The sequence below is a fragment of the Camarhynchus parvulus genome, chromosome 3 (assembly GCF_901933205.1).
Source record: "Camarhynchus parvulus chromosome 3, STF_HiC, whole genome shotgun sequence".
NCBI lineage: Eukaryota > Metazoa > Chordata > Aves > Passeriformes > Thraupidae > Camarhynchus > Camarhynchus parvulus.
This window is the reverse complement of record NC_044573.1, coordinates 104517303-104530339: the sequence shown is the minus strand read 5'-3', so window position 1 is coordinate 104530339 and position 13037 is coordinate 104517303. Positions and strand designations below refer to the sequence as shown.

General features: G+C 33.9%; 1 protein-coding gene across 1 annotated transcript in view; it reads right to left on the bottom strand.

Moving 5' to 3' along the window:
* The window catches only part of GRIK2 (glutamate ionotropic receptor kainate type subunit 2), a 353639-nt gene that overhangs the window by 210752 nt on the left and 129850 nt on the right, over positions 1 to 13037 (bottom strand). Inside the window, exons 5-6 of the mRNA XM_030944939.1 lie at positions 6512 to 6693; positions 2663 to 2716 (exon numbers count right to left, since the gene is read on the bottom strand). Coding sequence (XP_030800799.1) covers positions 2663 to 2716; positions 6512 to 6693 — 236 coding nt within the window. The remainder of the gene's footprint in view (positions 1 to 2662; positions 2717 to 6511; positions 6694 to 13037) is intronic.

The following is a 13037-nucleotide window of genomic DNA, read 5'->3' as shown; positions in this document are numbered from 1 at the left end:
AATTTCTAGATATTAATATTAATTGCTATTTCTTGAACTTGTCAGAAATTAAACAAACATGCAATAATGAAATAAACTGGACAAGAGTTTCCTTGAGCTTTCACTCTCAGTGAAACTTAAACATGTTAATCTTAGGAGGATAAATTGGTGGAGGAGGGTAGGCAGGGAGTGGGGGTGGTGGTGAGCAGGGAAAAGGAGAAATGTACATGGCTTTAAATTTAATCAAAAGCATTTTTTCACTGTCATCAACATACTTCCAAAAATGGACATTTCTTTGGTTAGGAATTCATCTTTGCAAGAATAACTTTTGCTAATTTATATGTTTTCAGTATATCTGTGTGTGTGTGTGCACAGTTAGCCCTCAAATATACACAGGGGGAAATATAATTAATAAAAAGTAAAACAATTCAAATTTTAGCTCAAGAAAGTTCAAGTTATCCTAGTGCTTTGATCAAATCCTAAGAAGCAAGGTAGAAACAGTACTAGACTTCAGGAAACTCAGGTCTAAGATCAATTTTTGACCAGGGGAAAAAAAAAGATGTAATCAAGGTTAAACATAATCTATTCTTTCCCTATAACGTAATTTTAATTTATTGAAAATAGAAATTTTCCCCATAATTCATAGGTATTCATTCATCTAATTTTGAATTTAATTTTTGCTGTCAGTTGGCTTTAGGTGTAACACTTGCTTGAATCCATTTTTGTTTACTGGCTAGAGCTGAAGAAGATCAAATATTGTACTACAGAAAATCCAAATACAACACCCATTGTTAACATTACAAAGCCCATAAAAATATCAACCAGTTATCAATCACTACCCATTTTTAATTCCATAGCTAGTAATATGATTTACTTTCCCATTCACAATATCTAAGATATGCACATTTCAAAATTCATTTAAAATAACTTCTCATCCTCTTTTCAAAGAACTAAAACATTTTATTGAAAGGATATGTTGAACATAACAAGAACTATGTTACATCTTTCTCTTTTAAAAATTATATCGGTTTTTACTGTGCAAGAAGTCAGAACCTTGAATGCAGTTTTTTAATCCAAACACATTTATGTTTATACTGGAATGTAATAAATATACACCATATTATGCACTTATTACAAATGCACTCAGGTCAGTGTATTAATGAGCCAGTGCATTACATCCTGAATCAATCAAGAGGAGATTACACAGAAGACTGTTGTAAACACTGCGACTGGAAAATTTATTTGACAGGACTTTCACCATGTCAGGTAAGAAGCAATTAATATATAAAAACAACTAAATTCTGATGCTGTTCCAGAGCTACATTGCAAAATCAAAATCTCTGATATGTTTGTGCACAGTAAATTATCTCTTGATAATTCCAAGTCAATATAATACTCTTGTCCCCACAGAAAATATAATATTTTAATAAGCAAATAAGAATGACAGAAAATTCTGATTTTTAAACAGAGCTTTAAGAGCGAGAATTCAATGCCAAAGGACAGCGTAGTACTCAAAGAAACAATTTTCATCTAGGGCAAATTTTTTTAAAAATAAATAAAAAACCTTCAAAACATCTATAATCCATTTATATGGCAGGAAATCTATTTAGTGAGGGAAATTTTATTGCATGAAATCCTAAATCTATAAGTGACAGAACAATTTATCCTTCTAAAATAAGATAGGTATTTGTTTGGGGTGTGCCTTTGAAATTCACAAGTTATTTTGCTTTCTATCCAACTAGCTATTTCATGTTAATACCATACACGAACTTCTGTTTTGTGATTCTGAGGTGGACTCCTACCCTACCACAAAGGATTTATTTTCATAAGAGCTTAAACATGTATGTGATTTTAAACATGAGTCAGTTCAAGCATGGTTTTGCCAAGGCACATCTCTCTCACGTTTGTCTCATGCTTTTCTTTCAAAAAACATCATGAACTGAAATCTAATTAGACAAAATTGAATGCAAATTCAAGACAGAAAAATGTGCACAAATCTGGAGACTGTAGTCTCTAGAATAATATTTTACCAACTTTTAAACTGTTTCTTAGCTGGGCTGTGATGAGCAGGAAAAAGGTCTTCACATACATGTTTGTTTTGTAAGGGCATTACATTTTAAATGTTCATTTATTTCAACCTATAGATCCAAGAATGATCAAATCCCTTCTAAGTTACATTTACAGTGGACACCAAAGAATATTGCATAATTCATGTGCCTAAAAAGCTCATATGAATTGTTAAATAAAATGCTGCTCAGATTCACACCAAATTATTCATGAATCATATGACAGAGAAGAACTACCTTGTAAAATGTTGAATCAAAAATATGGAATATATGAGTAAATTTTAAAATGTCTTACTCTTCACATACGAACAGCTAAAAGACAGAAAGGACAAAATGCACAAAACAATCAATTATGAATTATACATTTAACCCTGCTTGATAGTTAAAAGTGTCACAGCCAGATGCTTTTTTCAGGTCTATCAGTTTTCAGGGCACACTGTTGAACAATAATTAAACCATCCTGATGAGTTTTCACTGAAATAAGAAAACTCAGCAAAGAAAACATCTTTCACTCACACCCCATTCCAGAGAGACCTTTATCCACTTTGTTAAGCAATATAATTAGGAAAGTAATATCTTTGTTGGATGTCATCACTATGTTTTCACAAGCCACTTACCAGTGTAGTAAAGATATAATGATAGTATTCTGTCATCATCCCCATTGCTAAAGCCTTGAAAAAAATAAACAAAAGATTAATGTTTCTGAGGCCATATAATACTTTTTATCACACTCACATGGCAAATGAAACTGCAAAAGAACACTACTAAGATGAGACTATTGGGTTGGAATTATGCTAAAATTAGGTCAAGCAAGTCATTTCTTAGCAGTTAGAGAAGATTACTGACTATTAACGGAATTTATGAACCAGATTTTCTGATAGAAAGAATATTATTAGACTGTTTAGTGCAGTAAATGTGAAAGAGGCTTGTATTTTTACATACTAATGGATACATTAAGTTACAACACATAATTTGAGTCGACAATATTTTCATTCATTATTGAACCTTTTCTTTAAAATGAATTACCTAATAGGAATTTTTTTTCTATTTTGATGAACAATACCATGCATTTAAAAGAAGGACCCAAGCTTATATAATACATGTGCACATTTTTCCAACCATGGAAGAAAATTCTCTCAAGTCAAATTTTGAACAGCAAGAGAGATATTACTTAAATAAAAATGAACAAATATTCATAGAATTATTTATAAATTTAGGTATCTCTCAAGTACCTTCATTGCTCTTTCCATCTATGTAATACGAAGTAGTTTTTGATAAACTGTGCATTTTAAGAGTTCATGCTTTCCTCTCAACTGCATAAAAAATATTTGTAGATTAAAACTATGTTTCATCATGTTTATTCACTAAGGGCATTTTCCCCAGAAAAGCATTTATCTTCATGCTCTTCACAAAAGTTGTCTTAGTATTTTGTTCCTGCCCAGGAACTATCAAAAGAATTCTTTGCCAAGTTGCTACCAGATGGACTCCTTAAAGACACTGAAGGCCACAATTATACTACTGTGACAATACCAGAATTTGTATTAAAAAGAATTGTCAGCATTCTGAAGGCTGTGGGAGGCTTTTTACTTTGACACTGTCTGAAAAATGATGAAATTAATAGTCTATATGATCTTTTCAAAAGAAAAAAATCGAAAACTAATCCAAACGTTAGTTATAAATCAGATTTTATAATATTTTAAACAAGATTTTGAAAAAACCCACCACTTTCCTAAAGAATGCCTATACTAATGTACTGACAACTCCACAACAGTACTTAGAGCTAGAGTATAGTGTTCCAGTAGAAATTAAATTCTCAAACACAGGAAAACCACACTCCCATAATATTACACCTTCATTAGGAACTCTAAACTACAAACATACTTAGCTTTTATAAGAACTTTTTTTTTATAAAACTAGTGTCTTCCTCTATATGTGTATCACATTTGCAGTCACCTATATCATAACTGCTTCTAATCAAGTCTTTCATGCTCCAAAGGATCCCTGCACAACGTCCTACACATGTTCCTTATTCTGCTGTGACATGATGCTGTCTCTTTTCCAGGTCTTCCTGCTTTCACCTTCTCACTTCTCTAAAGATCTCACTTCTTTTTCCTCTTCAAACATTGTAACTTCTCAGTTCTCACTATTACAGTGCTTCCCTAACCTTTTAAATTATGTATGGTTTCCCTGGTTGCCTGGTGATGTAGATAACAATGAGATTTGCCTTAATTTAAGTATTTTTGTCTGATTGATAGGATTTTTTTTTTACTTTTCATTACATTTTTTTGGCCAGCAAAATGTAGTTGCTGTTTCACTTGGTTCTCAAGGTACTTTGTTTTCTTTATTTTCAACTTGTGTTGTCTTCCACCAGCTCCACTGCTAATCTTTCCAATTATCCTCTCAAAATGAAACTCCTTGTCATGTCTCCCAAGAGTCATCCCTCCATTAACAGGGAAAAAAAATCTGATCAGTCAATAATTCAGAAATGGATATATATTTTTTTCAATAATCACTTATAAACACTATATTTGGAATATTAACATTAAATAAATAATATATTCTCAACACCCCTTGAGTCAATTTCAATGGCAAGTGCTCACATTCAGCTTCAAAACTACAAATATTGGGCATATTTAGAGCATTGCAGTATAGGACCTGAATGGAAAAGTAAAAATCTACAGAATCTGTATAAAGATCTAAACATTTATGAAAGACTTTTTTCTGTATCTTCCCTCTGTAATCTTTAGGATAACCAGTGTGCTTTGATGAAACAGTTCACTATTTGGTTTAAAGAGGCTTAATGCTCACTCTTGGGTCCTGGGACATGATTAAAGATACAATGGTTTTAATTTTGTTCCCATTTCCCCCTATTCATACATTTTTCACAGTGCTGTATACTGTGAAATAAAAGGGTTTTTTCACCTAAAAATTTCTAGGTAGTGTATAACTAATGTATCTCAATGGAGTTTTTGTTAGTATTGCGCTTAATATTGCCATCAACACATTTCCCATTTGCATTGTTTAGATTTTAAATATTTAAAATAATTAAATGTACATTCAATGATTTGGTCTAAACAACTAGAATAACTAGTCTGGCTTATGTTTAGAAAAAACCACTAGCAGAGGTTTAAAATTACTAGGAACTAATAAAAGTTTTTCAATCAATGAACAATAAATAAATTATATTATATATGTAGACTTACTAGCAATTTTAATTATACCCACAGTAATACCTGTAAGTACCTCTAATGAGACACATATTTCCAACTCTTAAATACATTTTGGTTTCAATTTAGACCCTACAGTTTTCTAGCAAACATAGAATAAACTTGAATTAAAGTCACTAAAACTATGCATTAGAAGTGCAGAATACCGTTTTGGTTTAGGTGTTCCTCCTATCCTCTTTATTGGAAGTCATAGCTTAATTAAAAAACTATGGGGAAGATTGTCTCTGAGCCAGTTAAATATTTGGAATTTTTCTGTATCTCACCTACTCATTTCATCTGTACACAATATTTTCAAAGCATCAACCCAAATGTACTTGGGCGTTTTGCAGTTCCATTATTAGTGCAAAGAGAATATGGCTCTAAGATATGGATTCTGTCTGTTATCGTGCTTGCAGGGATCCCAGGATGAGGGAAGAGACAAGAATGTTGACTCCATGTTTCAGAAGGCTTGATTTATTATTTTATGATATATATTATATTAAAACTATACTAAAAGAATAGAAGAAAGGATTTCATCAGAGGGCTAGCTAAGAATAGAAAAGGAAAGATAACAAAGGTTTGTGGCTCACCGAGACAGTCCGAGACAGCTGGACTGTGATTGGCCATTAATTAGAAACAACCACATGAGACCAATCACAGATCCAGCTGTTGCATTCCACAGCAGCAGATAATTATTGTTTACATTTTGTTCCTGAGGCCTCTCAGCTTCTCAGGAGAAAAAATCCTAAGGAAAGGATTTTTCATAAAACATGTCTGTGACATCTGTCCTCTCAATGGAAGACATTAAAGTGGTCTTTTGGTAACATATTTTTCAGATATCAGTCTCTGATTAGGAATACACATCCTAGAGGCCTAAAATAAAAACAAATATAAAAATACATATATACCTACATATATAAAGAGTTGATGTATAAAATAACATTAATCAAGTATTTAAAACCATGCTTTAAGCATCAATTCTCCAAAGTACTGGTTCTTCATAATTGAAAGATTAATAGGTCTCCATATTCCTCCTGAACATAAATTATTTAAACTCTTTCATTATAAAAGCATAATTAAAGCACCTACCTTTTGTGTCACCAATAAAATTGCCTCTGAAATCCTTGGTTGATTTTCAGTAAGGCCTGAGTAAAACTGACATACAATTTCCCTGCTTGTTAAATATCATTAGGTCTGGATAATTCTTTTATTTATTAGGGATGAAAAAGATTAAGACATCTAAAGCAGAATGAGGATTACCTGTTTCAAGATGCCTGCTGCCATTTCATGGCTGCAGTCAAAGATTACATGGAATTCTTTGCCTCTTTTCATCTCCTTTAGCAATGGCTTTGCATCTTTTGTGTCAGCCGGTAACTGACGGATTTTTAGTCTTAGGTTGTATCGCGATGGAGCCTTGATGAGCTCTTGTAATCGAATGAGACCTTAAAGAAAACAGGATTCGGGAAAATTATCAAAACAAGAACCCGAACTGGTAGCAGGAGAACATACTATAAGCATTCAGTTTCCAGATTTTTTCCCTCTCTCATTTGGTTGGAACTGATTCACAAAAATGTTGTTAAAAAGAAAAATTAAGAAGTATCTGTACTCCCAACACTTTAGTACAAGTTTCTTTTCCCTTAATATTAATGGAGAGTAAGGAGCCTCATTTAGGATTACCTTCAGACGGACAAATCTTCCTCTAGACTTATCGTGCAACTGTGACATTACTCTTCGAAGAACATATTACTCTAATTCAATTAAAGCCACATCCCAGACTAACAGTTTTTAATCAGACTAGACAGTCTCCCAAATAATAAATCAAGTTTACATACAAAGTTGTGAAGCATTTCAGCACTGTATAACACTCTCACATGAATCTCTTCTCATGTTTCTATACTGAATCACTTTTCAAGAACAGTGAGAAACAGAAGTAGCTTTACACTACTCTGCCAGTTTTGGAACTAAAACCACTGCAGAACAAAACTTACTATGTTTTTGGAAGTGACTTTGAAATTAATTTGATTGTATGAAACATTACAGTGGTTTATGATGTTCAAGTTTTCTGTACAAGTATTGAATATTTTTAACATATCAAATGTTAAAGGGAAGACTAACTGTTCTTTCTTGACTGCAAACTGCTCTTTCAAAGCATTCTTTACTCAAAAGGGCAGAGTCCCTAACGTGCGTATTTTAAGCATATTTTCAGGTGTTACACCAATCACATTTGTTACACCTTTGGAGATGGAATGGACAGTTAAGCTGCCAAGAAACTTTGAAATGGGATAGAAAGAAAAGGAAAAGAGATGTTGTTTTTTTCTGCAGCAAGTTTAGATTACAAAATTTTGGTAAACAAATTGACAGGTCCCTTTATCTATCCACATTTGTTGCATCAATACAATACAGTTTTGGTCTTTTACTGTAGGTCCAAGATTTGTTATAGAATAGCAAGAAGTGTTTTCTTGCCTACAGGACTTTTTGAAGTAAATGTTTTCCAATACTCTAATGAATTAAACATATAGTTTAATTAGTTTGAGAACCACAGAATATTCTGAGTTGGAAGGAACCCACAAAGACCATCAAGTCCAGCTCTTAGCTGAATGGCTCACACAGGAGTTGTACCCACAACCTTGGTACTATTAGTTCTATGCACTAACCACAAAAACCTCAGGAAATGGCAGTGGGTGAGACCCAATGATTTCAAAACTTCCAAACTTTGTTCTGTTCCAGAGAATTACCCAAGAACATAAGTCCTTAAAGGTCCTAACTGGGCTGTTCAAGAATTTAAAAAAAAAAAAAAAATGTAATCTTCATAAATCTTATCATTATTGGACTACCTCAGAGAAAGAAAAAATCACACCAAAATTTGAAATAGGAGATTTACAGATGCAGGAACTAGAGTAATTAAAGTCTGACAAGGAGAATGCTATGGTAGTGTCTGCATTCTGGGTTACCTATGTATCTGACAGAGAAGTGATGAGAAGTGATGAGGAATAAACAGAGTACTGCACTGGAAGGCAGTACAAAAGGTAGAAAGCTACCAAAGAAACCTGAGGGTGAGAATGTGGGGAAGAAAGCCTTCAAGTGTACATTTCTTCAATGCACTGACTGGACCTCAGTGCTGGGACAGTACAGATGTGCAGGCAAGCACAGGAAGAAGTATTTATGCTTTCAATAACTGTCAACTACAAATAGTAACCAATGAGACTTCTCAAAATATATTTTAAGATAAATTAAATCTGAGACACAAGCAAATTCCAGGGTTTTCAAAGATATGTTTTTTCTCCTGTCCTCATCAATGTGAAATAAAAATAAACCTTAAACTTTTAATGTGCAATATTTTTCATAGCTTCTACATGTAGCAGAATATTTAATTTTAGTAATAGTTAGAGTGAGTACATCCATTTTTAAGATTTTAACATATATATTTCATCATGTTTCCAGCCACCAGTAAAATTTTAAAGTTGAGATGGATTATGACAGGGAACAAAACATGTTCCACTCCACTAAATGACTCACTTCAGTGGTCCACTTGGCCACCCACTATAAGGAATAAATTCTTTACTGGCATATGTTCAACAGCTTCCAGCTTGCTGGGCTCTCAACAGGATGATTTTGGAAAACAAAACCCCCTCACTTGCAAGGGAGTAATGAAATGCTACTCTGTGGAGAGTGCACGGTGTGGGGTGCTGCTACAGCTCCTTGCTGCAGAGAAACACCTCACAGAACAAAAAAATATCTGGTACTTTTTATTTTTCTGGTAAAATGTTGAGAAGCAGGATTTTCCCATTCAGGCATTAGTGGGAACTCAGATCAGTGGGAACTGATTCCAGTTCTGGATCACACTTCAAAAGCTGGCTCCTTCAAATACTAATTAAAGGCTAGAGGTTTCCTTCTACATTGTATCTACCATTTGGGATGTAGCATTTGTGTTTTTAAAAGTGTGCAAAGAATAAATTCGTTTTAATGAAAAGTAAAACCCACCAAAATAATTTCCTGAAGAACAACAGAATAATTTATCTAAAAACAAACAAACAAACAAAACCACCACCATACACAAAAAAAACCTTTTCTAGATTAAATATTGAACAGTGGGTCACTATTCGTAAGCAAATTAAAAATTAAGCACTGGAAAGATATAAACCAAAAGAACAAGGTCTTGCATGAAAACTGCAGCCCTTGGGTTCATCTATGGACAATAACTGCTTCCCAATGCCTGGCTGCCACTCATCTTCTCTTCCCCTGAACACCCTAACATCCTGGCTCCTGCTGGAGTAGTTTCTGCAGCAGCAACGGCCAAAAAAGTTGCAGGAGATCAGAACATTAAACAGCTGAGGACTAACCAGGCAATACATGTAGGATATAAATAAATTCTGCCCCTATCTTTATAGCAACAAACTGTTTGGAGTTTAATTTTTCACAGCTATCAGATATCAAATTTTAAAGGCTTTTTATAGTAAAACTAATGCCTTGGAGTAACAAAAAATGAGCTCTACGTTATTTAGGCTATTTAACATTTAGTCCTGAATACATCAGGTATAATCAGAAAAATTATTGTTTGCTGTCCTTTTTAGATGTTACCAAAATTTCTTCTATTATTTTCACTTTCTCCATCTGGATGATTGAGGTTCCTAAGACTCAAAGAAGATTGCTTGTTCCTACTGTGTGCAGTTTGTCTGTGGGACTCAATTTCTACCCTTGTATCCTTTGTGCATATTGTTCATTTCAAGTTAAAACAAACATATTTACTTATTGACTAAAATTCTTAAGCTACTGATAATACCAAAGTTTCATTGCTGTTGTCTGACATCAGAGAAAGTGTCATAACAAGCTGGCTATGCAGGATAAAAGTAACAAGCTGTTCTGTACTGAGAAATAAAGTTCCTGAATCAGTAAGGGACAGTTTCAAAAGGACACATAACGTAGCTTTTCAGAAGAAGAGGTATCAGAACTTCCAGTAAAGGGAGGAATATAATTCAAGAACTACAAGGACTATGAAGCTAAAATCAAAACAAATCTTGTCTTCAACATGATTTTGAGGATATCTAGAATATTTTTGATTCAACACCTGTGTATCATAATTTTAAAATAATTGATTTAAAATATAATATGAATTGCAGTCCTCAGATGAAAAGATCTCCTCTTATTTTACTAGGATTTACAAGAACCATATGTAATGAAAAAAAAACAAAAGAAACCCCAAAAATGCAAACAAAGAAACAAAAAATCCCACAAGAAAAACAAAACAAAAACAAATAAAAAACCCCAAAGCAAACAGAATACAACCATTTGTGTGTATAAGCCCCTAAAAAAATCTATTTTACAGCAGTATAGAAATAATAGCTGCATTTTGGGAATGTACTTCCTGCATTTTCTTTCACCAGGGACACCTTTTTCCTGTCCCTTCAAACTCTCAATTCCTTCTTTTAGCAGCCACTGTGATAGAGCCCTACCTCTGAATGGCTGGGAAGAGTGCGGTGTGAGTAACTCTTTTCAGAAGCTGCCATCAATTCATCGTTAAGGAGAATCCTGAAGGAGCAGTTTGTGAGCTCTCCAGCTGGCATCTTCCTCCAAAGAGATCAATCACATTACCTCCTCGACATGTTCAACTTCAACCAGTCCAGGAAGCAAGAACCCCAAGTTTGTTTTAAAACCTGTCTCCAGCTCAGCAGCCTTGCAGGCCATTGCTGTGCCACCTGGCCTGCTCATCAAACTATTTATCATTTCCATTAATGCTGCCTTTGTGCTGCACAGGAAGAATGCGAGCAAATGCACTTTGCAATAGGCTGAACACATCAACCTTTTTCTGTAAGAAAACACTAATGCTCTCTTAAAGGCTACTCTTTCTCTTAACCACGTCAAAAATTTCAAAACTAATAATATACTGCTTTGCAGAACCATCAGAAAGCAGTCTTTCTATTTTTAGCAAGTTGATTCTTCCCACACCTCTCTGAACTCTTCTCCTTCCCTGACAACCCCCTGCCCAGTTATTTTGGTTATGTCTCAGAAAAATCTCATTGTGTATTAGGCTTTGAAAGGGGTATGGGTAGAAGGGAGGAGAATGCTGGTTTATTAGCATTGATAGAATGTTTCACATCAATTGGAACAGTTAATTGCTGCAAAATGACTCGCAGAGATTACCCATGAACTCTAAAGTTTAGTTTTATCATCTTCAACTGAAAAAAAAAATCACTAGTGAAAGGATTAAAAAGGAATTGCACTAGCTGGTAGGGTTTTTCTAACAGTGGGCTGCTCTGTGTTCCTTGTGCTGTTGTATCTAATACAGCAACACCATTAAGAAAAGCACAGAGGAATTAGAGACAAAGGAAAAAGACAGCTTGATGGACCTTTCATATTTATTCATATTCCGGTTTTGTACTACATTAAGATAATTTCACTCAATTCTAGCAGTGTAAAGCATTCTTAGAATGATCATCAGTTATATTTAACCCCATTGAAATACAATAGCAATGGTTTCTTTAATGGAAAAAGTTGTAAGATATGTAGTCCAGAAAACACAATTGTCTTTTCATAATTAATGCAACTTCTTATTAGTAGCTTTAGAGTAGATTTCCAACATTTTAGCAGGATTTTTCAATCTTGTAGCTAAAGGACTGGAGAGCAATCCAAATAGTATATGTGTATGCATGTATATATTTTACAAGTATTAATGCATTAGAGTCTGATGCCATTTGCAACTTGCAATATTTAAAATGCGCTATGATCAGTGGCAGGGACATGAAGAGGAGTGCAAGGATATCTAGTATTATGTTGACTTATTTTGCTGTTAAATGTGACTTCTACAAGGGAAACAATAGTACTATATCAGTAAAAAGAAAGAAATGTGTCTGGTAAGTGATTTCAAAAGAATTTTCACCAAAGAAAATTCTATTTAACAAGCCCTTTGTCAAAAGTATAGCTGTTCTCTTTCAAATGCCTTTAGCTGAAAATTTAAAAATTAGATTCATGAGGGCAAGCCAATACACAAGAATCATCCATGATAATAGTAGTATTTGCTCAAATGAGCTCTGGAGACGTATTTGTATGACATAATTTTCTTCTGGGCGAAAAGGTGCAGATGTAGAAAGTGAGCACAATGTCCAACTACCTATACCTATGTCCCTATCTCCTTACCAAACCATACAGTGTGACTACTTGCCAAACCACTGTTTATAAATCAGGACAATCTTAGAATATATAGACATGTTCTATCATATCTTAAGGAATTAATTCCAAATTCTACATTGCCCATATGTGGCCTTTTGGCTATACAAACACATTTAAAGAATTTACATTGCAGCAGTTTATGCTTTAGGAAAAAAATAATTTGATCAAGTTGGGATTCTTGAGAAGAGGGAAAGGAAAGGGTGGAGGTTTTTGGTAATATAGTTCTTTTGAGCATATCACTAAGTAAAGTATTAGTCACCCTGAAAAGACAGTTCTGGACCACTGAGTATCAGAGAGAAATAAAAGTTACATTATTTCCTACTGAAAATACTTTTGAAAACTATCTCTTGGATGGCAGCCATGCCAGTGATCAGAGAAAATGTTTCAGGCTAGGTAGTTTTCTTCTGACTTTTTTTTTCTAGACTGTGTAATAGAATAGAATCATAGAAACATTATCCAAGATCACAGAGCCCTACCTTTGACCAAAGACCACCACACCAATTCAAGCATAGCACTAAGTGCCAAGTAATTTCTTTGAAAACTTCCAGGAATGGTGACTCCACCATCTCTCTGGATCGCCTGTTCCAATTCTCAGTATCTGAGAAAAATTCTCCCTTCTAAA